The sequence below is a fragment of the Sinohyriopsis cumingii genome, chromosome 1, assembly GCF_028554795.1.
Source record: "Sinohyriopsis cumingii isolate HCF-2022 chromosome 1, ASM2855479v2, whole genome shotgun sequence".
NCBI classification, from domain to species: domain Eukaryota; kingdom Metazoa; phylum Mollusca; class Bivalvia; order Unionida; family Unionidae; genus Sinohyriopsis; species Sinohyriopsis cumingii.
This window is the reverse complement of record NC_142961.1, coordinates 78,961,821-78,987,348: the sequence shown is the minus strand read 5'-3', so window position 1 is coordinate 78,987,348 and position 25,528 is coordinate 78,961,821. Positions and strand designations below refer to the sequence as shown.

Here is a 25,528-nt window from a genome sequence, read left to right as displayed (position 1 = left end):
AGAAGAAGTGAACAGGGAAAAAGAAGAATGGACAGAGAAGTACAGACTTCAAAAACAGCAGCAACAACAGCAACAGCAGCAGCAGCAGCAGCAGCAGCAGCAACCTGAACCTGACAGAGGCTTTGTCGATTGTCGTATCGACACCAAAGAGTTCTTCTTCTCTTTCCGAAGAAGCAGACCTATCGCCAGAAAGTCTATCCTCAGAGGACATCGCATTCTTAGAAACTAAAAAAGAATGCCATAGCAAACAAAAAAACAGCCCTTTTCAGGGCTACCCAATACTCTAGAAAAGAAATAACCATCCATTTGCCAATGTGTGTAGGTAGAGTAGTGTGAAAATAAACACTAACTCTTTATTAATAGTGGAAGTGTATGTATTTGTGTGTTAGTGTTAGTAAGTGGTTAAGTAAGTTGGTATGGATAGTAGATTAAAATGATGTTTGTTTTTTTGGCTGTTAGAGGTGTATATTTTGGGTTAGATTGGATTGCTTTGAGTATGTGGATAGTCTATTGAAGTGATTTATAAAAAATTTTAAAATAGTAATGGGTAGAATAAAAAGTTAGTGAGTGTTTCTTTTAGGTCCGCGCGTTGTTGTTTTTTTTTGGTCATGATCTAGGTAAGATGAATTTTATGTTATTAGGGGATGTTTTCCATCACGTCCGCGCTTTCAGTATAAATTGAAACCCGTTCGGCAGTCCAGCTACCCTTGTTGATTGATCAACACCAAAAAATGAACACGAGACTTGAGAAACTGTTGGAGCTTCATGTGCATCTGGAATATGCCAGGCGCATATTAAATGAACTGGCCGCGGAAGCCATTGTCGAGGAGGGAAGGATAAGAGAGGAGGAAAGAAGAAACAAAGAAGAGGAGGAGAGAAGATATAAAGAAGAAGAAGAAAGAAGATATAAAGAGGAAAGAAGAAACAAAGAAGAGGAGGAGGAAAAGGAGAGAAGAAATTTCAAAATCCCAGAGAGCGAAAATTGGGATTCTGAAGCGACATATCCTGCCTCTGCTCTCTCCCCCCAAAAGGTAAAAAGTAACTGGGGGATAAGATGTGTATGTGGCGCCAGGCCTGGAAGGTGCCACCATTAACCAGGTGCCCATGAAGTTCCAAACAAAACAGCCCTTTTCAGGGCTACCCAATACTCTAGAAAAGATATAACTATTAATTTGCCAATGTGTGTAGGTAGAGTAGTGTGTATATAAACACTAACTCTTTTTTAAAAAAATGTGAGGGTATGTGTTTGTGTGTTTGTGTTTGTAAGAGTAAAGGTATGTTTGTGCGAATAGTAGATTATGGGTTTCTTTATTGTTTCTTAGCAAATGTGAAGAGTATAGTTTGGGTTATATTATATGAAATGAAAAAGTAGGGGATGTTTTCCTTCACGTCCGCGCGTTGTTAGGTCATGATCTAGGTAAGATCCATTTTATGTTTTTAGGGGGATGTTTTCCTTCACGTACGCGCTTTAAGTATAAGAACCCACAGTATTCGTCGTTCAAACCATTCTGCAAAGAATAAAAAGAAGATGGCGTCAAACCAAATGGACAAAATACAAACCTTGCAAGACGTTTTAGACAACTTAGGAATAATGGAACAGATGCTAATAAGACTCGTTGAAGACCATTATTCCTATAGTCCCCATCGTGTGAAGATGGAAATTAATAACGTAAGGAAAGCAAAGGACAAGATTAGTGGTGTCATGAAAGAGATCAAGGAGGAGAAGGAGGATGAAGAGGAAAGAATAAGAATACGCAAATGGAACGAAAAAAATTGAAAAAGAAGAAGAAAATGAAAAGAGGAAGAAAGAAGAGGAGGAAGAGAAGAAGAAAGAAGAGGAGGAGAAGAAAAAAAAGAAAGAGAAGAAGAGTGTAGGAGATAAAATAAGAACTTGGTGGAGGAAAAGAAGAAATTAGAAGAAGAAGAAGAAAACCCAAAGGCCCTTTTCAGGGCCAGCCATATATCTCGAAAAGAGATAGCCTTACCATTGCCTACCCCTTTTTTTATTTAGTTTTTTTTTAAAAAATAGAGACCCTCCCTGTTTCAATTTTACATAGACCCGATACAGACCCAGGGGTTTTTTGTCCATGTTAAATTTACATAGACCCTATACAGACCCAGGGTGATTAATGTTAAATTTACATAGACCCTATACAGACCCAGGTTAAGTCTGTAATGCTAATTCCCATAGACCCTATATCGACCCACGATTTTTCTCCATGTTAAATTTACATAGACCCTATATCGACCCAGGGTGATTAATGTTAAACTTACATAGACCCTATACAGACCCAGGTTAAGTCTGTAATGCTAATTCCCATAGACCCTATATCGACCCACGATTTTTCTCCATGTTAAATTTACATAGACCCTATATCGACCCAGGGGTGTTTTTAATGCTAATTCCCATAGACCCTATAGTGCCCCACTTCACTACTATAGTATGTTTTGGCTGGACGTTTGAACAGTGTGTTTTGGCTGGACGTTTAAACAGTGTATTTAGGCTAGACGTTTGAACAGTGTGTTTTGGCTGGACGTTGGAACAGTGTTTTGGCTGGACGGTGAATAGAGTGTTTAGCTGTAACGAAAACATTTGCTTGTCCGAAGCTTAAGTTTTTTTACTTTAATCATATTCTGCAATATTCTTACTTCCTGAAAAGTATTTGGACCTTATCAGATTCGGTTTAATTTTCCATACACTGAGAAAAGAGGAAGTGATTTTTTCAAGGCAAAATTAGTTCATTAAAAATGTGGCAGGTTATTGGTGAGCTCGTCAAAAATATGATGAATGCATACGTATGTTTCACAAGTGACCCATTGGGGTAGGTAAATCAATTTTGACACCAATAACTTTCTTAAGCGACAAATAAGCCGTTTTGTTACCGAGCTACCGATATGATAAGACTGCGTCTCTAAATTATAACACACAGTAAAGGTTTCTATCACTCAGGTGCAATATTTAATCCAATTGTTTCTGAGGTAACTTCCATATCAACTATGTGAAACCTAAAACTGACTTCTCAACCTTGTAGAAAAGTTCTTACAGAATAGGACATGTTAAGTGTATGTCCACAGAGGCTTTTCCAGTAGCAACGTGGCTTCCACAAAAGCCGTGTTGAAACTTCATTTCTTCTTGAGTTAACACGCGCGCACATACACACACACGAGAAAGAAAAAGTATCAATATAAGGAAGTGGTAATAAAATGAAAAGGGTGTCCTAGCGTATGTTATAACACACACACACGCACGCGCACACTGTATAGCTGGCACAATATGCAAATTATGCATATGACTTCTACTTTCATCATATTTACTAATCTATTAATATCCTGTCTTGTTTCTTGTTATTTTAGTTTATCGTGATATTTTGCACCACCGTCGAATGATGGGTAGACTGAAAGAGAAATTGCTTTCTCTGCAACTTCCACACTGGAGAGCAAGTTAGCATGAACTGACACTTGTTCTTGATCGCAAATAACACGAAACAACAAAAAAGAATACTTACCTTGGAACTCCTTGCAAGACAGCAGCGAATTTTCATATAGTAAATATGAAAGTGTATATATATATATATATATATATATATATATATATATATATATATATATATATATATATATATATATATATATAAGTCTGACTCAGCATCTCCCTCTAAAATCTAAATCAACACGGTCATTCAGATTTACGAATAAAGAAAACGGAGTTTTTTTAAAAACATTCCTTATGATATACATATTTCTGTGTTCATATCAAAGACTATTATTGGGAAAGAGAAATTCATATTTTTCTAACCTGGGTAGCAAAGGTGCGAACTTTAGAGCCGAACTAAATATGCATAATAGTATTTCACCATAACCATCATTTGTCAGGAGCACTCAGCTTTCGAAACCACGAAACGGCTAACGTTTATGTATACCATGGAACATACCTCCAACCCAAATGTATCCTGTTAGACTTTCTTCTCGTTCAGCACTTGCGGACCAGACTCTTTCGTGTTAACTCGTGTTTAACCCTGCAGTATCTTAATGAGTCAAGAATAAAATACATGACAAGTCGATTTGAAAGTTTGCATTTCAAGAGACGTATTTGTTTAAATGATTTTTATAGTTAAATAATTTAAAATTATACGGTGAAATTATCTGATTTTACGCGCGATGATTATTGTGACGTATGATGTAGAAAATTTATTCTCTACTACCAATTAAGCCAAGTGAGATAAAGTGAGATAACGTAAAAAAGACGAAGTAATAAAATGCGATGGGAAGTGTGCTGTAATTTTATTATGTGATTGTTAACTAAACCAAAACCATCCGTTCTATTTAAGTAACAAAACAAAACACAGATGTGACCAGTACACAATTGATCAAAACTCAAAAAGAAGCGTTTTCAATGTAAAAACTGTTTGTATAAAACAGAATTTTCTGTAAAGTGCGCGAACAATTCTCATTTAACTGTATTACATATATAATATCGAATCAAGAAAATACGTCAGTGTATAAAGTTACTTAATATTTATTCCATCAAAATGCTCGACACCATAGAATTTGCGTCATGCGTAATATCAGCAATTGCGCATGTAAGATATCATTCCTAAAATAATTGTCGCTGCCATATCCAAAGCTGACTAATAGTGAGTTAATTTATTGACGCTCTCTCTTTCTCTCTTTCTCTCTCTCTCTCTCTCTCTCTCTCTGTTTTCGAGTGTTGTCTGGAGTAAAATATTTTCCTGTCTTACACAATAGTTACAGTTTAGAGAACATTTACCTCGAGGGATGGGCAACTGTGGAAAAATAAATGTCTATCAAATTAAATATACCTATGCATTCAGAAAACACGGGAAAACTGTGCAGCTACTTGAAAAAGATGATATAAAGTTGTATATAAGGCATAAACCAAATCACCGTTGCATGTTCTCTCTCTCTCTCTCTCTCTCTCTCTCTCTTTGGCCTGAGTATAATGGAGTTTGGGACACATCCATGCTTTGAATGAGCAACTCACATTTCCATCATGAATTCAGGAAGCAGATTTAAATTGCCAGACGACATCTCCTGCCCAGTTCTTGAAGTTTTTTAAGTCCAAAAGCTTCCCATCTAGGCCTGCTCGAGGTTCATATCCTTTGACCACTAAGAATGCTATAATATCACCAGCATGGAGAAGGTTTTGTATGTTTGCCCAGTGCATAAAGATGAAAGGTATGTGAATCGTTTGGAACAGCTTTTCCGCATGTTTCATAGCCTTATATTCATCCCCAGCTATATCCATTTTCAAAATCGCTGACTTAAAGTCAGACACATTAAGCAAATCATTCATCGTGATTGTGTTGACAACACGCATTTGATCTATGTCCTTTTGCAAGAAGTGGTCAGCATCAAGGGAAGTAACTCTTGACGCAGTCATGTCTCCTTCCGGGTGTTCAGCCTGAACAAACTCATATTTATCCGAAATGGCATTTACTAAAAGAGTAATAATTGACTGGAATTTATTCAACATTACTGACTTTTGAAATCTGCGCACATGTGCGATGAATGGTTCAACGGCAATAACCTTTCGGTTCAGACTAGCAGCTGCAAGAGAATACATTCCTAAACTTGATCCAAGGTCTATAAGATTGTAAGTATTGTTCTTGAGTAATGCCAACTGCACATCTCTCAAAACTTCGAACTCCCACGTATGTCTTCTTTGCAGAGTCTTAGACATCGCGTGATCTTGGTCTTCCGGATAAACACATATATTTAGTACTCCACTAATCGTTTGGAAAATTGTGCAGTCGCTTACGGATTGGTCAACTCCAGGGGTGTACCAATCAAACGGGTGCAATGCCCTCGAGTTAGTCTCTTGTACAGTGCCATTATTGTACCATGAAGTATTCTCCATGTGAGAGTCAATATTGGTATTAACATTTGTTTTTTTCTCCTGCAAAAGAGCAGCGTGGTACTCAGCGTCTTTCTTCAGTTTGTCGTACAAAGATTCCAGTTCACCAGTTTGAATATTTGGAGTAAAAACAGGATGTTCAGGCTCAGATTTTCGTATCTCCTCGGGATTTAAAGGCTCTGTGACTTTTTCCACCCGGAACGTTTCACTGATAACGCTATTTGGAACATTGTTGGCTACGACTTTATTTTGCAGGTTATTTTCTATAACTGGTTGAAGTGGTGTAGACGAATAAGGAATATAATTCTCCCTTGGAGCTATTGTTGCCTTCAGTACAGTAGAAGCAGCCATAGCAGTAAACCATTTGTCTTTCTTTAGCATTTCTCCAACAATATTTGATTCATATCCGGTTCTTATCCTTGAATCTTTCATGATTGATTGTCTTTGTCGTTCACTTTTATCAATTTCAGTAGACGAAAAGTATCTTGTAGGTTTTGCATTTTGTGTGGGTTCATCCGTATCAGTTTTTACATTAACTACAATGTTATGATACTCTTTATCTGGAACTGTGAAGTCCTCGTCTGCATCTTTGACTTTAGCTGCATTCAGGCTGTGGTCAGCTTCTTTCAAGAAATTATTGTCTTCATGCTTCTCGAAATCCTCATATTGCATATCATCATTATATTCAGTTGAGTCCTTTTGTGCAGCTTGCCCTTCCCGAGAGTATTCGTACCGTTTAGCGTTGTCACTCCCTTTTGAGTATTCGGCATGTTTTAACTCTTCACCAGAATCAGAGTATTCGCTATGCAAGTCGTTATTAGCGCTCGCATGCTTTTCCTCTGAATCATCGACAAAATCAAATATATCATTCCGCTCTGGCCATTCTATGTTGAGATCTCCGCGCTTTCCGAAGACTGGTTGAGTTCTGTCCTCTCCTCGGTACTTATCCGCAACGTTTCCGTATCTTCCAAAGAAGTTGCCTCGCTCGGGTTTGTGATACTCGGAGGTCTGTTCGGTGTTCTTTTGCTTCATTTCCTTCATTATGGCCTGCAGCCAGCGTTGATCGGGGTCTGACAGTTGATCGTACTGTCTATGACGTCCAGAATAGACGGTCACAAAGTACACTCCGAATACTGTCAATACCAGTGCACATGCAAATATCAAGGATTTTATGTTCATCCTCATTTTGTCGTAAAGAGTAATTGATCTGTTTGAATTATGAATGAGGTCATGGTAAGCTCCCAGCCTTCCCGTTGTAAGTGATGTTTCTTGGATTCCGCTGATTCCATGCATCACCACGAGCCTTTTCTTTCACAGATAATACATCAAAGTATGATGCTAATTCCTTGTTTCAATGATAAATGTATAGTTACTGATAAGATTGTTTTGTTGATGACGTAAAATGAATACTGTGTATGTAGCTTATAAGTAAAAGGGCTTTTACTGGCGAATAGCAGCCAGTAAACCGTTATCGTTAGTCATTTCCTTCAATGTATATGTAAAATTTACCCTATCGCATTCAACAGATGTTTTTATGAGTCTTTCCCACTTTCCAACTGCTCTTTTAAAATAGGCTCCATAAACTGAATTGAAGAACATGATTTAAACATTGGCATCAACTTGAGGAAACGTTAGTGAGAAGAAAAACAAAAGATGTCCACCACGGTCGACAAGATACTGTACCATGAAGCCTTGGGAGAAAATGACATAAAAACCATCAGCACACTGTTATCAGATTGGCCACAATCACAACGAGTACATTTTACGTCTATGCATCGATATGGTTGGATCGAAGGGTTTTGGATCAAGCTGCAGCAGATGTTACCATATAGTGCAGTGCATTAATAAGGGAATCACATACGGAGAAAGCGTAAAATCGGATTAAAATCAGACAGAACCTGATTAGCAGTTTGTCCCTAATATAGTGTTGTGAAGTTGAAAATTGAAAAATCCGTAAACAGTGGCGGATCGAGAAATCTCTTCTAAGGCGTGCTTAAACAGGCAGACGAGGGGTTTGTGGGACGGAACGTCTAACGGGGGCCCATGGTCGAAGTCCCAGTAGTTCCTGAAGCATAAATATTTTCAAGGCATACTTTTAATCGTCTAACTGTAAAAAAAAAAAAAAAAAAAAAAAAAAACACTCCCGGCAACGTTCCGATTAATTCACACTAATTTTTACAATCACAGTGATTTGGTGGGATGGGATTTGCACGTCAGCTTACCCCCTCCCTCCGCCCCTGGTAAATTTTTAATAGATATTTATCAAGACCGAATTCTTGTTTCTCGCACAACTTAAACTTACTGTTTTAAATTGTTTATCTTGTCCGTATGACTAAGATGCAAATTCCAACAACGTAGTAATGTTAACTGTGATCCGATTGGTTAGGGTTGTACACTTCTAATACAAATGGAGTCAGTGTGTACACTTTCTATATAAACTCTAAAATATGCAAATCAATGAACTCTCATTGTTTCCTAATGCATGAGGTTTCAAGCTTTTTATATCACTATTACGGTAATAGTTAAACCTCGCTGCATGAACATGAATAATTTGGAAGAATCCGAGTGAAGATTTTAAACAGAAGCAAAAAGCCAGAAAGATTTAATTTTCGTCCCGCTATGAGCCTGTTACAGCAAACACAGTATGGAAGTTGTATTACATAATTATTCTGCCTTTTTCATAATATTTTGACAGAAACGTTGTATGCCGAGTTGTTTTAAAAATGTTGATGCCAGGATTAGCGTAGATTTCAAACGTTTTACAAATAATTAACTTAGGGTATTAGTAGCAATGTACACACACGTAACAGTTCCCTGCTACGCCTCCATATTACATTTACTCAGATTCCTCTGCTTATAGCGAGATACAGCGCCATATGAATATGTATAAAACAACCATTCAAGCATAGATGATAAAAACGTTTTTTTCGTTTTTTTATTTTACCTCGAAAAACGCGTTTTTTTTACGTTTTTTATTTTTTTGCGTTTTTTATATTTGGTACTTCCACTTTTTTATCATCGGCGATACAGGTTGTCATCTGTCATACTCTAGATAACAAATATCGATCAATAATGAATCTATGATGTTAGCCTACGATACTTTACGTAAACATGCTATAACATAGTGCTGATATCTGGTAGTATGGGCCAGGCGTGTATACATTGGAAAATAAGTAAAATATTGATTTTTGTGTTGCCTAAAAACTACTGGAAGTTTTTTTTCGTTTTTTTATTTATTGAGAAAAAAATGCGTTTTTATTACGTTTTTTATTTTAATTTTAACGTTTTTAACATCTATGCATTAAAATGTCACGTGATATTCCAAAAACTTCAAACAGCTTAAAATGTGAAATCACATACCTCAAACCTGTTGGAACAACTGCACAACGTAGGAATATTCAATACATTTTTTTATACCTTACACATGGTTCGCATATGTAGCTTTTAGTATTATTTATTGTTTTGAAAAAAACCGTATTCGTTTCTAATAATTATGCAACTTAATTGTATGACGTAATACTGAAAATGATGAAAACAAAATATAATATAAAAACAAATGAAACAGGGGGAAGATAACCAATATAACATATTCACAGTCTAATTTGTTTGCATCTTGCTCTCGGATAGTTTGTCTTAAAAGTCCTCGTTTCTCCAATCAGTCACTTTTTACTCTAACCTCTTACGACCTTGAAAAGGACGACTGTGAAATAAGTTCAAAGGACGTATATGACAAATAGTGACAAAAAATAAAATCAAAAGGAACAAAGAAATAATTCATAATTCCCTTTCCTCTATGACTCACTGCACGATAATCTTTAAATCGGTGTGTTCCACGGACTAGCATTTTGTTCTTCCTCAGTCTAATATAATTTTAAAAAATCACTGAGACCAAAAGTGCACGCGCATCTGTAGTCCTAGCTTTGCGTTAGCTGTTTCTTTTGATTGTTTCTGATTTATTTTGACATGTGTATGACTAATTTCAGACACAAACGAAAAAGTAAAATATCATGGTTGACAAAGTCTTCCAAGGTGAAAAACAAGTTATTTAATGCAATACTTTTTAACTCAGATTGATCGCTAAATGAAATGTTAAGTAAAACATTCTATTCTCTTTAATAAAATTACCACATGAGTCATTATAAATTATTAAACGATTGAGAAGACATAAACAACAACGATAATATAAGGTGATGACGACAATGATGAAAATTTAGCCAATTTTATTCCTGTACTGTATTCTGTCTGGAATTTTAGCAATAATTTTCGACTCCTATTGTCCGTATCTATTTTGTACTGGATATTGTTACTGTATTGTAACGGTATCCCTTTAGACCAAGGAAGTAAAGAAAACCTTTTACCATCGAGTGCGAAGATATCAAGCTTAGAAAAAAGCGTGCGTCATGCTTTAAACATGTACTAAGTACTAAACACCATTCAGGTCAGATTGATTGATTTGTCATATAGACAGAAACCATAAGTTTCTAGTTAACGTCTCGAAATTTCTCGTTAATATATAAAACTCTCACGAAGTATTTTGAAATTTCGATATATCATCTCAATTTTTTATCTCGAGTTGATATCTCGAAATCTTGAAACACTAACGTCGTCATTTCCCAGCTCTAAGTCGAAATTCCAAGATACTAAATTTAAATTTCGAGACGCGAAATTAATTTTGAAATGTTTTGAATTTAGTATCTCGACCTTTGGAAATAACTTGTTGTGAGAATTTTTATTTGGCCCTAAAACTCTTACATTAGCAAGGACGGTAATATAATGCCGTTTATATGCATCAAATCAATTTGGGACATTATGATATTGTTTAAAGTGTTCAAAGGAATTTACAATCAAAAGTATAAATGTTCATAAAGAAAATACCAACAATAAAGTTTTACACGTCCTTCACAAGGAAATTAGACTTAACGTTCTGTTAAGCCCTTTCCACCTGCTGAACTGCCTACCAAAATATATTTTTAACTTTTTCTTTCCTTTCGTCTATATTGCTTTCCATGTTTACCTCATTTACCTCAAAAAGGTCAGATTTCAAGAGACTACCAACGGAGATTCAGGGTGAAAAACTGGAACTTTCGTAGTTTAAATATCATATTTAGTATGAGGACCCGTAGCGGACAAAAGATGGTCCAATCAGTGTGTGATGTGATTTGGATTTTTAACGTAGCTTTAAAAACACTTTCAGTCATATCGCTACGATGTCTGCAGTGTGACAGTTTATAGTGATGTCTAGCACTGGGGCATCATGCCGCAGACATGTCGCATGATGGTCCAATCAGAACGTTGCCGTTGAAATTTTAATGTCACATGTCAAGAATTCCGATTTCATGTGTTGTATCAAAATGCTTGCCCTTAAAGTACCATTTTTTAGGTCGAGATTTTAGATTGTATCTGCTGAATAAAACAGTAGTGGTTCAAAGTTATATTTTCTAGGTTGAGGTTTTTTATTGTGTCGTTTGAATTACACGAAGGTGGTTGAAATTTCAATGTCATACGTTTAGAATTTCTAATTTACGTATTGGTTCAAAGAGTTTATGTTGAAAGTTCTATTTCATATGTTGAGTGCTCAGATTTCATCTGTTGAATTACACAGCACTGGTTGAAAATCTGATGTCCAATGTCGAGTTTTAGATTGTATCTTCTGAATTACATGGTGGTTATTGATATTTTAATGTCATATGTCGAGAGTTTCAATTTAACATGTTGAAACGCATTGATTGTACTGAAAGTTCCATTTCGTATGTTGAGGTTTTTTAACTGTATCTGTTGAATTACACAGCGATAGTTTGACATTTTTTGTGCTTGTCAGAATTGCTATTTTTGTATGGTGAAATGATGTGTTGTTGTTAAAAATTACAGTACACAATGTCCACTTTAACAATTCAAAACAATATCTAGTATTAAGATACATCATTCGTGTGTTCAATTATGAGGCGCCATTATATTTCATGCATTTACAGTTTGAAAGTTACCTTTCACAGGTCGAGAATTACTATGAATTTCTTCGCTAGAGGTCGCTTTTGTGAACGGACCACATTATTTTTAAACAAGGAGGCTGCTTCTCGATGCTGTGAAATTTAACAACTGAAATCTAAATACTCGCCATATGAAATGGAACTTTCAACACAAATAGTTACATTCAACGAGTGAATTAGGGATTATCGACATATGATATTAAAATTTCAACCACCGCTGTGCAATTCAAAATATACACTGTAAAACGTCGATATGGGAAATAGAACTTTAAACACCACTATATAATTCTACATATTAAATCTAAAATCTCGATCTAGAAAATGGAACTTTAAGGACATGCTATTTGATCCAACAGGTGATACTGGATTTTTCTTTATACAACATCGAAATCTCAACTGCAACTTTTTCACTGGACCAGCTTTTTTTGTCCGCTACGGCGCCTCATAATTTGGTTGAGACAAGTCCATTAAGAAAATTAGATATTTTTCTCCTGGTGAGGCAAAACTTCAAAAAAAAACCAGACAAACACACACACACACACACACACACACACACAAATGAAACTGGATACCTTTTACTTCTTAACCGCTCACCTAAAATTATTTTAATCAGAACCAAAATTCGTAACTTTTCCAGATAAAGCAAACTGTTGGGGGGGGGGGGGGCTTGTGGTTTTTTAACATCACATGTGAAGAAAAAGAATCCGACTTACTCAAGATTGGTTAGCTTTGCGCGCTGAATTTTTTTTTTTACTAAGTTGTTTGATTAATGCACTGCCCTAACTTTGGGAAATATGCCAAATTGCACTCATTGTGGGAACAGCGCCAAATTGTCATTCAGAAGTCAAGTTTTTTCTTGGCTAAAAACGATACCCGTCCTCTGTTTTTTTTTTCTTGGCTAAAAACGATACCCGTCCTCTGTTTTTTTCTTGGCTAAAAACGATACCCGTCCTCTGTTTACACTGCACAAGACGAACACACTCCTGAGTGAAATATAGTTCTACTGATAGCGTAAATTGCCCCCAGCGGGTCGATACCTTATGTGACCTGCTTATAAAAGCATCATATATCAATTCTGTGCAACTCCCAGAAATTGATTTTTAAGACGAAGAATGTATAGATATGTACACATATGTACACAGATCTAATAAAACATTCCGGTTCTCTCATATATATCTTTTTAATAAAACATTCAATTGTCTATACAAAGGGGGGTAGCTTTTTTGCACTTGTAATTCATTTTCAACTGCGTAAAGATTTGTACCCAAAATAGCATTTTCCAAATATTACTAGTTTCAAACACGCTTTTCCGTCCCATGATAAATATACTACATTTATTTAGTCATTCTGTGATAACTTGTATTGTAACACTATTGTTCTGGAGTACGTACTGTGTTCAGTCTAAAATCCCTATCTAATAAAGGTTTGCCTTTGTTTGGAAGCAGTTGGTCATCAGATCTCTATGGATCTGTATGTTAAAGAAAAGACCTTTAAAATTTAGGAATAATCTGTGGCATGAACTTATCTGTGAATGATCTGTCAACATCAAATAAAAGATGCATTTCTATTCAAAATTAATATCAAATTGAAAGAAGTTCGTGTTTTATGAAAATTCTAGCTACCATCCATGTTGATCAGACGTGAAAATTCAACCCATATTTTCCAATAAAGTCCAGTTTCTCGAAAATGGCAATTGCTTGCCTGTTCATAAACAAATATTGGATAATCAAAACGGAAGACCCTAACAGATTTTCCACACACAAAAAAACAGCACATTCTTTTCAGCATTCTTGTATGTCTGAATATACCACTTCCGATGTTTGTTTCTCCTTCTTGTTTACATATATGTAAAATCTTTATTAGGTTGACGTTTTCGGCCATTTTTGCTTTACGCGTGCATTGGAAAAAAGAACTTACATGAAAAGAATTTACGAGACACTGCTTATGTAAGTGATTACAAGTTAATGACATTTATGGTTATGGGATGGTGCTGAAAACAATTCGAGTTTGTTGTTTTTTTATAGGTATCAAAAGACGGAGACAGCGCCACAATAGCTGAAAAGAAATGTACAGCTAATAATAGCGTAGAGGAAGTAAACAATATTTAAAGGGGTCTCTCATATATGTCTGTACTTGTAAAAGATAATTGCCAAGGTTTGGGGTCGGTTAGTGTTTATATATGTTCATAGGGGATTTCTACCACATTCTTCTTCTTCTTCTTCTTCTTCTTATTATTATTATTATTATTATTATTATATATCTGGGCAAAAAGTATTTTCTGCAAAATATATGCCACTACTGCATAATGGTAACACAAAGGAAAGCACACTTGTCTAGTTCCACCAGACTCCTGAGATACTCAGAGAAATTTGGGGCCGTCCATTTAGTACGTACGCATGGAGGGGGAGGGTGGTTATCCCAAATACGTACGCTTGCGTATGGGGGTGTCTGTTGATAATGTACATACTCATAGGAAACGGGGCGGGGGGTGGGGGTGAAACCTCGATTAGCGGACACTTGACAAGCTTTTTAATGTTACGCAGCTTATTTCTTTGATGCAGCCAGACATTCAACGTCAGTGGAGTATCTGTTTTAGTAAACACGATAAAATTATTAATCCTTGTTCGTTTCTGCGCGCATTAAATATAGGCCGTTCTATAGCATTCGGGAGTGGGGGTGCGTCAAGTGTACATACGTAGGTGGGGGATGTACAAAAGTACGCATGTGTACAGAAAGGGGGGATGGGTCAAGCCACAGAAGTCTGACGTTTTATCGATAAAGTACGGCGAAATCTCTGACAATATGAAATCCCCTTATCGGTAATATAAATAAACACAAGGAGTGCAAGCGTGACCACAACCCTTCGCTCGATTCAACTTTTCTCATGCGTCTTTTATCGCTTCAGAATCGCAAGAAGTCTTTTATCGCTTCAGAATCGCAAGAAGACTGAAAAACTACACATATACATTCAAAAGACAGTAACGTACCAACGTATAAGTCTCGGACGACCATGTCCTGAATCCAATCCGGCGAATTAACCTTTATTTTCACCACTTTTTGGTCAAAATCCCTTTCTAGCAAAATCGGCTGGACGGAAGTAGCGCATTCTACCAGTTTCTACCCTGCAGTAAATATACGTTAGGGTCTAATAATTGTACCGAACACGGCGCAGAATCTTTGAATATTAGCATCAGCTCCATTCGCAAATATCTTTCAGTTGATGCCACTAAAACACTTGTGTGTTCATTAGTACTTTCAAGACTGGACAATTGTAACTCAATTCTGTCTGGTTCATCTCAATATCTGCTCTAGAAACTTCAAAAAGTTCAAAACACAGCTGCTCGGATCATACTTAGAGTACCACGATCAGAGCACACCTCCCCGCTGCTCTGTACCCTACACTGGCTATCCATTCAATCCAGGATCAAACACAAAATTTGTTCTCTGTGCTACGTTTCACTGTTGGACTCTAGTCCAACATACCTATCCGACCTCACCCAAGTGTACACACCAGCAAGATACTTACACTCCTCTTCTGACAATAGTATGCTCATTATTCCCACTATGAAAACAAAGTCATATGGACAGCGTTATTTTGCATACCAGGGCCCAGCAACGTGGAATGAATTGCCTACTGAACTTAGACACAAAGACACAGTGATCACATTCAAGAGGGCTCTCAAAACTCACTTATTTCGACTGCGAAACAAACTTAAAGACCTAATAATGTTTCCTACGTTAAATATTCTCAGCATGTTTTTTAATGTTTTCTAATTTCAAGGTGTTTGTTTTTGTAATCATATCATTATATGCTTTTTATCGTATAGGTGTTATCTAATGTTGTAAAGCGCTTAGAGCTTCAAAAGATTAGGCGCTATACAAAGTCCTCATTATTATTATTTTTCAGATGGTTGACATATCAGTTCACCAAACTTAACCGGGTATAGGACGATAGCAATGGGACTGTTGGCAATGGTTACAGATTCATTATGTATTCGTGTCTAGACAGATGACTTTTATAGTGTCATGAAGTATGACATTAAGTTATATTATACTATCGAGTATCCCAAGGACAACGTGTTTAACATTCCACAAATGAATCAAAGGATGCCCAGGTCTTTTCAAGGATACCTTAAATGGCACACCGGTAAGAGAGTTATGTACATAAAAGAAGAAAAAATTCGACTCATATAGGATTGACAAGGATAAAAAAAGTTTGTAAAGAAAATTTTTAATTGGTATTTAAAATAAGATATATTTTGATTTGTACTAAGATTACTTATAAATCACAAGAATAAATTATTACGTGTTCAGGCTCTCATAAATAGTGCCAAGAAAAAAGTGAAGACAGCAAGCTTTGTAAAATTTAACAAATAATTTATTTCACTAGAAAAAAAGGTAAAATGAGGAAAAGAACTTTTGGTTTTAAGAATAAAATCTAAAAATAATCCCAGAATAATACAAGATTTAAAAATTAGAAGTCCAAGTAATAAAATGTTCTTATGAATTTGAGTTCGAGTCCCGACGAACATATAAAATGGAAGGCGATGACATATACTGTAGTCAGTATAGTACTAAAGTGTCAGCAGTTCTTTATTGAACCACAGAAAATAATATTCAGGTTTTGAATTTCAAATAGAATTTCAATAAATGTCTTTGTCCAAGAAGTATGTATGAGCACTTAAATATTTCCAGGGAAAAGAATTAATAATTCCATAAAATAGAATTTCAACTCAAACTGGTCAGAACAGAAAAGAACCCTGACGTCTAAGTGTTTAAATGCGGATCAGCAAGAAGCTACAAAAGATACAACCAACTTATAAACACCGTTAAGCACATACAACAAGAATAAATCACAGAGAAGAAACCATACTAGGATAGAAATAACTACAGCCAGAAGAGTGAACGCAGGTAACTATAAAGACGTTCTTATCCAGACAGAGAATGCCACTAACGAGCATCGTGAATCATCCTCTCCATTACTTAACTCTGTCATTGGATGGTGTCCTTAAACTCCTTACTGATGACAACCAACATACCTGAAAAATTGTTAAGCCACCTGTTGAACCGAAAGTAATTCCATCTTTGGCAGTGGTAATAAATGTCCCACAACTAATAATTAAGCTAAATAAGGAAGCACACTAACCAGATATCATTTGCATTCAGGAGACACACCTGACCCCATACACTAAATATATTCCCAAAATCACTGGATACTCCACATCCTTCGTTGCATACCGTTCCAATGGGAAAAAGAGAGGGAGACTGGCTATATTCACCAGTGACACTTTAGCTAACATAGTTCAAGGGCGAACCCCAACACACGCCAACTCATATGACTCCTTAGAAGAATATGACGTGGAAAAGCCCAAAACATCAAACCAACCCCCCCGCACAAGACGGACTCGGCAGGATATGAAATTATAACTGACAATTATACAAAATATTGGAAAAAAGCTAGATTAAAACCGGGTCCATACAATTAGATGTAGTAAGTTGATTAAAACAATCAGGCCTAGCCCCACAATGTGGCGCCATTCGGAAACACGCAATTTAAAACTCTAATATCCAAGCCATGTCAAAAGTAAAGACCAATAACTTACCCATTTCCAGAGCTCCTTCCAACCAGGCTACCACGTAATAAATTAACTTGTCAAAGAGCTGATGAAAGAGGAAGAGAAGAAGATAAAAGGGTTGTTGACATTTGAGCATTGCAGAGTAGGAAAAATTGAAAGAGGCTGTTGATTGCACGCTAGGAGTAAAGCTTTTTTATAGACGAAATAGAGGTCTACGTAGATTGGTATTACCCACCCATTAGCAGTGTCAGAAGGGGAACATATGCTTTAAACAGAGATGAGAGACTTGTGAAGAAAGTCATGGAGGAATAAGTCGTGAAGATCAAAGTTACTTGGGTGAAGGGAACAAATGAAAGGGAAAATAAGAAGAAACAAGAAGAATTTGAAAGACTGAATAATAATTGGATGAATGTCCAGGAAACTTTTAGATCTATGGCCATCCAGATTGAAAACCAGAGGACGGTAAGGAGAAGAAGGCGATATATTTCCTTCGAAAACTAAGAACATGGTAGAGGAACTGTAGGAAATAGAAGAAGGAACCCAACGGCTCTTTTCAGGGTCACTCCTGTGCCTCGAAAAAGATATTCTCTTCTAATATTGCCTACCAAATTGTTTTGGTCTTTGCGTTGTATAAGTGTTGTTTGTTTATGCATATTTTGTTTGTCTCTATTAACCCTCTTGTCCTTATAAAAACCCTTCTGTCCGTAAAATCCCTAGTCCTTATAAACCCCATGACATCACCCATTTTAAATTCCCATTTCCCCCAAGTGCATTTGCCTCTTTTGATGGTGTTCACTCACCCTATTTCTCTTAAGTGCCACATATCACTACTGTTATCGCCTCGTTGTACCTCTGTATCCATCTAAACTTATAAATAATTACAAGAGAAAAGCTTCATCAGAGTGTTGCTAAATTATTTGTTAATATTTACATGAGTCATTTCCTTTTTCAGACCATATATATATATATATATATATATATATATATATATATATATATATATATATATATATATATATATATATATATATATATATATATATATATATATATATATATTTCTTTATGATTGTGCATTAAATATTCAGATTATTATTAATGGTAAGCATGTTTATAGTCATGATTCTGATCTTAGAACCTTCTAGAAAGGAAAATTCCATTAAGCTACAGTATCTCTAAAAAGAGCTGATAATTGTGACCAAGGTCAAGAAGAGGGGTATATAATCGTGTTTATTTGAAAAATTACTCATTCTTGCTTTAACATCGGATGCAGAATCAACCTTTTTGTTGTGTTCACTTTTTCGTTTGTATGGATTTCATTTATTTATTGAAATTATTATTCACTGGAAATACAGAGTGTTCGTCAATAATATTCTTGGACTGGAACATTTGGAATTATAGTGAATTCCAGACAATGCCATTTTGGTTTATAGTGCTGGCTCATGGAAATACGGTTAGCACAATATTACACTCCAGGCCACTGTCACATTAGCACATTCGAACTACAGGCACATAAACACTTTCTATATTGGAATTTATTTGGAATCACACTGAAATTCGGTTGGAACTTCATACATTTTGACTTGTGATGTAACTTTTAGGACCTTTTGGGATTCATTTCACAATATTGTAAGTTATTTTTAAATTTTCACTTTGTATTCCGGGAAATAATTATTTTTTGAATTTCACAAAATTTGCTGGTTTTCGCTCTTTTCTGTTACTTAGTTTAAAACCATAGAATTGTTATTTAAATATTTCTCGTCACTCTTTTCATATTTGGCGAGTAGTAAGATTGGCAAGATTGGCCTTTTCAATCCGAATCTGGTTTTGATCAGCCTTCAAAAAATACAGGTCCGATCTTGTACAAATCTTTCTGAGGTTGATATAATACTTCAATATATTTTTTTAAAAAAAAACAGCCGCTGAATTAATGCCCAGCAAGTAGAAATCTATTTCACTATGTGTCCAGCATATTCATCAATTCACTCATTCACAGCAGCCACTTCTCGTTCACCAATCGCAGACAACGGTCTTCCAGAACTTGGGTGGTCTTCCATGGATTTGAGGCCATCTTCTAAACGATGAAATCAACACAAAATTGTTGGATATGACATAGAAGTACATCCGTAAACTGTATCAAAGTAAGCCATTATATCAGGAGGAGGGAACACTGCGAGTGCCCGGATTTTTTCAGTATGCTGTTTGCTCAATAGCAGGCTTGTTTTTTTTAATGACATTTTTCGTCACTGTAATTTGCCAAGTTAAGTCACACGTATATATCTGCAGGTATCCCGATGTAATGTACGTATAAGTACTACATATTTTATAGAACGTCGATATTTTGTCTATTGATCGGCATTAAACTTATTGACCGGTTCAAAGAAATAAAGTTGTACCAAAATATTCAGAACTTTTCAAATACCCCTCTTATCTTCAACTATATTTGTTGGTACTTAGAATCATTTATCCCATATTCAAAGTCTCCTGTGACGAGATATTTTGTGTCAAAGTTGGTCACATTGTATTCAGCACTTTTGTTTTTTAAGATAAAGTTGTGCCAATGTTGTTTTGCCTTTCATCGCGGCAGCCATATTTGATGGCAGAATAGCAGCGTTTAAATAAATCTGAAAGTCGTTCAAGCTAGTAAGCTTTCTGTTAAGTTGTTATAAGTCTATTAAGTGGTGCTTTAGAGAACGTTTAATATATGTCTATTTTTAGTAAAAGCAGCCATATTTTACAGTAGTTTGGCATCATTTGTAAGAATGCAAAAGCCCTTCGTGCCAGAACGCTTTCTGTAAAACATCCCCGAATTCCGTTGAGCATTTTTAGTAAAGAAGTCATTTAAAGGAATTTCTATTTGTTGTTAATCTTGGCAATAATTGAAGGTGAATTGAAATCATTTGTATACGTTTCAAATCTCTCATAACAAGAATACTTCTGTCATATTTGATCCATTTCAGCTGAACAGTTTCTGGGTAGAAGTCGCTTAAAGATTTGTTTATTTTTTTAGAAATGTAACTCATATTTAATTGCGGACTGGAATCATTAGTACATATTTAAAAGCCATTTATGATATAATGCTTTAGTCAAATTTGAACAAATTCTGGTGAACAGTGTTTGAAAAGAAGTCGCTTTTAGGTCATTATTCTTTTAGTAAAGGCGGCCATACTTGATCATGAATCGGCATCGTTTGGACAATTTTTAAAGACATTTATGCCAGGATACTTTCTTTCAAAATTGATAAAATAATGTGAATCGATGTTTGAAATAAAGTCATTTAACGTTCATTTGTTTGTTTCGTTTTGTTTTGTTTTTGTATTTTAGTCATGATGGCATTTTTAATGGCAGATTGGTATCATCTGAAAAGAATTTTAAAACCAAAATCATGCAGTGTTGCTTTTTTCGCAAAGTTTGGTTATATTCTGTGGAGTCATTTTTGAAAATATCTCATTCAGATGTTCATCTCTTTTATTAACGGCGGTAATATGATGGCGATTTGGCATGATTTGAACAAATTTGGACCAGTTTCATGTCATGACGCTTTCTTTCAAATTTGGTTAAATTCTGTAAATAGCAATTGTGAAAGGATGACGCGTGACGGACGATGGACAAAGGACCACACCATAAGAACACTTGCCTCATGGCCAGATGAACTAAAGTTTGAGACCCATTTATATGTCATTTATCCTCATCGTCTTTGGCCCGATGATACGAACATAATTATTCTAACAGAAATATAGTAATTGTTCACTCATGACTGAGCGACCATTAATTACTGGTCAGTAAACACACACACACACACACACACACACACACACACACAGAAAGGATATCATGCCTTCTGTTAGAATGGCTCATACATTAATATTTTGTCCCGGCCAAGTCATACCAAAGACTTACGAAAATGGTACTAACAGCTGCCTGCGGGCTTGGCGCTCAGCATTAAGAGGTTAGTGTTAGGACTGGTCGGCCTGTTGTCAGGATAATGTGACTGGCTGGGACATCATGCTACATGTCTGCGGCATGATGCCCAGTGCTAGACATCACTATAAACTGCCACACTGCAGACATCGTAGTGATATGACTGAAAAATTGTTAAAGCTACGTTAAAAATCCAAAACACACACACGTTAATATCTCTTGCAAAGTAAACAAATTGTGATATTTCCAAATACTGTCTACTAAACAAACAAACAAACACAACAAATTTTGCAAGAATCATCAACAGGTCACTTTGTGTTAATATTTCTTTATTGGTATCACAGTGTATATCTGTTCACAAGTAGTATGTTAAACATGAAAATATAAAGTATTATTCGAACAAGTATACATTATTTCCGTCAAGAAATACTGAAAAATATAAATAAAACATATGTAATGAAAACAAGAAAAGAGAACACAATTTAGACATTGATTGATACAATAGGTACATGTATCACACTTCCTTGTAGGAATGGTATCTTGTTTATTTGTTAATAAAGAGGTATGTTCCTCACACACGAACAGAAGTTAAAAATGGACAGTTTACAAAACGAGGACTTAGTAACGACCAGTCCAAGATGACGAAGAGGAATAGTCATCACTTGTTCAAAATGACTAGGCAATCAAAGTTGTGACTAACTTGCATAGACTGTTAAAACGGATCAGATGACAATTACAATGCATCATTAACGTCCTGACAACTGAGGACTGTGACGTGTTTGGCACCATAAATATGGCTTGGCCTCAATAACCATTCTCATATTTTGGCGACCTTGATCTGCAATATTTTCAACATGAATCGATGTATTTTCACCATAACCAAAATCACCAACACATCTGAACAAAGTAGAAACAAGAATTTTCTAGCCTCCGCGCAAAAGCAGATGCTTGACCGATGTCTGTACAACTAATACATGAATCATACATATGCTGTGTGGAGACAGAGGTCCGTATGAGTCTCTTATCAAACGTTGAGTCCATTAACAAAGCTTCTTGTAACAGAGAAGATTTTAGAAACTCCACAATATATTTACATCAAATAATAACAGAGAAATTAATGAATAAACTTACACTAACATGCATGATTGACGTTCAGTTGTTCACTTATTAAATGGTGTATTTTAGCTGAGCTTCAAACAGTTACTGGGCTCTCAAATCATACAACAGAAAGATCTCAAAAACTGCTCAGCAAGTTAACCTCACAGATCACGTGAAGCAGCTGCCAATCAAGCATTGCATTCCAATTTGACTGCTGGCCAATCCAATGGTCAGATGAATGTGAATAAATAATAATCAATCTTACCTTGTCTGGAGGTATTTTTGGCAGAGGTACAATAGCGAGTGGAATAACTACATAACTGTAACTATATCATAGATACAATTACGAATCTTCATTTTCGTCCAATTTTTATTAAAATATGCATACAGTACTGAAAAAGTCTGTGTCGTTCTTTAATTAAAGAAAACAAAAGCAATTAAAAAATAACTGAAAGGAATAGTTGGGCTAATAAATAGACGGAGCATTCACGATTTTTGTTTGAGAGAACAAAAGTGTTGCCCTCCTATGTGGCATCAATAAAACACCATAGCCCCCACTGTTGTCATGAAATAAGATATTGACTGCACGCATTTAAGAGATCATGATAATTGCAATGGGCGAATATATTTCATGACCGATGACAACCTGTGACTGTTCATTCCCTAAGACTGATTCCTCTGATAATTAAAAAAAAGGCAATAATGAAATGACTTGTGCTACTTGAGTCAACAACTACAGTCTTTGTCCACAGAAGTTACAGTCTAAAGCTTTGACAGTAGGGTCCTCTTTGAATATAAAAATATAATGTCTACTCTCTCACAAATCATGAATCCTACCTACACCACTTTCTAATATGGATCACAGGGTCCTGATAGAATCAGTATGTAGCCGGGGGAGTGGGGAGAAGGGCTATATTTTTTCCTGACAGTTCCTGAAAAAAAAAAAAACGGTTGGGACTACTGAGACAGTCGCCATAGTACCATGTATTCCCACCAACCCCACAATTCAGAGGCTGCATGGTTAGCTCACGGCCAAAGCTTTGCCGCAAAGGTCAAAAGGTGCAGCAAGAATGTCACAGAACGACTTATGTTAGTTTCATAATAGTTCAATCAAAAAATGAAGAAAATTCATCAAGGCGATTAGGAAATGTAAATGAAAAGAAAAAAAAAACAAAACCAAAAGGCAAGTTTTCTATGACTGTAATCTTAACTACACAGTCAAACAACCGAGCGAGTGTGTGATATAATAAATTGTCTTAGCTTCATCATGGTTGAAGCCAATTAGGATGAGAATCTATCATGAGGTTCAGGAAATATAAACTAATGGGAAAACGTTTATAAAACCCCAAATTTTCCATACCTAAAACCCCGAAGTAAAAGAAGTGAGAGAGCATGTCGAAGAATGAGATGTTTTAGATGAGATTTTATCAAGGATTTGGAAAATAGATGCAAATGAACATTAACCCAAACCTTAACTGTTGACATTGCCCGAAAAGTTACCGTTGACTCGCTTTCTACAAATATGGGCTAAATAAAAACTCTATACAGGGGTGATAGTCAATAGTTTACATGTCACCAGCAATATCACTGGCTGGCGGCTATCAAACATCGATAAGCCGTGATACTGATTGACATGTATGCTATCAGAAGGACGATTATGTCTGTATTTTGAATGAAACATATACCAGCTGTGGAACTTGATCAACAAAAGACCAAATAAATTACAGGTGTAGCATTCAAAGCATGTACACGCTGAATAACATTCTAACAAAAATTTTATGTTGATCAACATCTGCCCCAAACTATGAAAACCTATGTACAACAATTATCATATAAAACTTCTATAAAAATATAAAATATAAAATCTTTAATGCCTTTTCTTAACTTATAAATAAGTGCGACTCGTGAAATGAAAATTATCAGAAGCACACATACATTTGTAAAACAAAGAACGTGTTATTAATTACCTTAATTTATTGTCACACATTAAAAGTCAAAATAAATTGTATCATTTATCAACGCTAAATGCGATGACTTTATATGATACTTCTAACTTCAAAATGCTGTACCAAACAATATTTCAAAATCCTTTAGACCTATTCAAAGTTTTGATTCAACTCTGATCATGTTCGTCTTCGAAACAGTAAAAGACGATCTTCCCTAGATGTTCGTTTCAAATTTAAAACAAAAATATTTGAAATTAATTACTGTCTCTGGCACGTTTTGGCGAGGCAATCAATTGAAATGATTGGATTACTTTCAACCCGTTATGTACAGATTACAGCCAGGCCAGAGAAATGACGCAACATGTATAATGACTAAGAAAAGGTCAATAATAGTGGACTGAACTGACAACATTACTGCAAGATATAGTTTTGATCCAGATGGTCTTATTTGAAATTCACTCCAAAGTTCATGGGTACACTTATTTATTTATCTATTTATTTATTTGATTTATTAATTTTTTAGTTTAAGAAAACACACGAAGTGGCATGTTGTAAAGAATCGCGTAAATGAATCTCAAAATTTGGTTCTGAAGCCAAGTGATCCTTTCTTATTCGAAAAGAGAAACTGCTGAGATACCCATAATATTAGTTCTGTAATTTAATTTTTTTTAGCAACCTTGTGAATCTTAGGTTATAAACACAAATAAGATTACCTGTAAGGAAAGACAGTGTCTTTCTGATTCTCCATGAATGAACTGGTTTGTCGCAAGCTTGCTATCAACTTATATGCATTTTCGAACGTGTACTCACGACCAAATATGGAAATTCGTCTAGGTACTAGTGTTAGTTCCTTTAGAATCAGAACAAGGCTCTCGACCTTTCCCACGGGAAACGCGTGAATCATCGATCTTGCTCATCCGTTAGGGATTTGATAGTCAATTGATAGGATAACCCAAGTTCTCCGGACCTCCGTTAGGGATTTAGGAATTTGCCTGTTCAGCAGCTTCCCACCAAGTCTAAAATGTGTTGACCTTTGGATACAAGAGAAATGTATTTTATGCTGTTGTTTTGTTTTTGCAATTGCTCGTAAAAACGCAATATTTGTTAAAATAGTATACAGTTCTAGTA

The 25,528-nt window shown here is 35.7% G+C and overlaps 1 protein-coding gene across 1 annotated transcript; it reads right to left on the bottom strand.

Moving 5' to 3' along the window:
* Positions 1 to 4,264: 4,264 nt before the first annotated feature.
* LOC149807184 (uncharacterized) lies at positions 4,265 to 7,641 on the bottom strand. The gene has a single exon (XM_089963283.1). The coding sequence runs from the start codon at positions 7,166 to 7,168 to the stop codon at positions 5,018 to 5,020; it is 2,151 nt and encodes a 716-aa protein (XP_089819409.1). The 5' UTR covers positions 7,169 to 7,641; the 3' UTR covers positions 4,265 to 5,017.
* Positions 7,642 to 25,528: the final 17,887 nt, after the last annotated feature.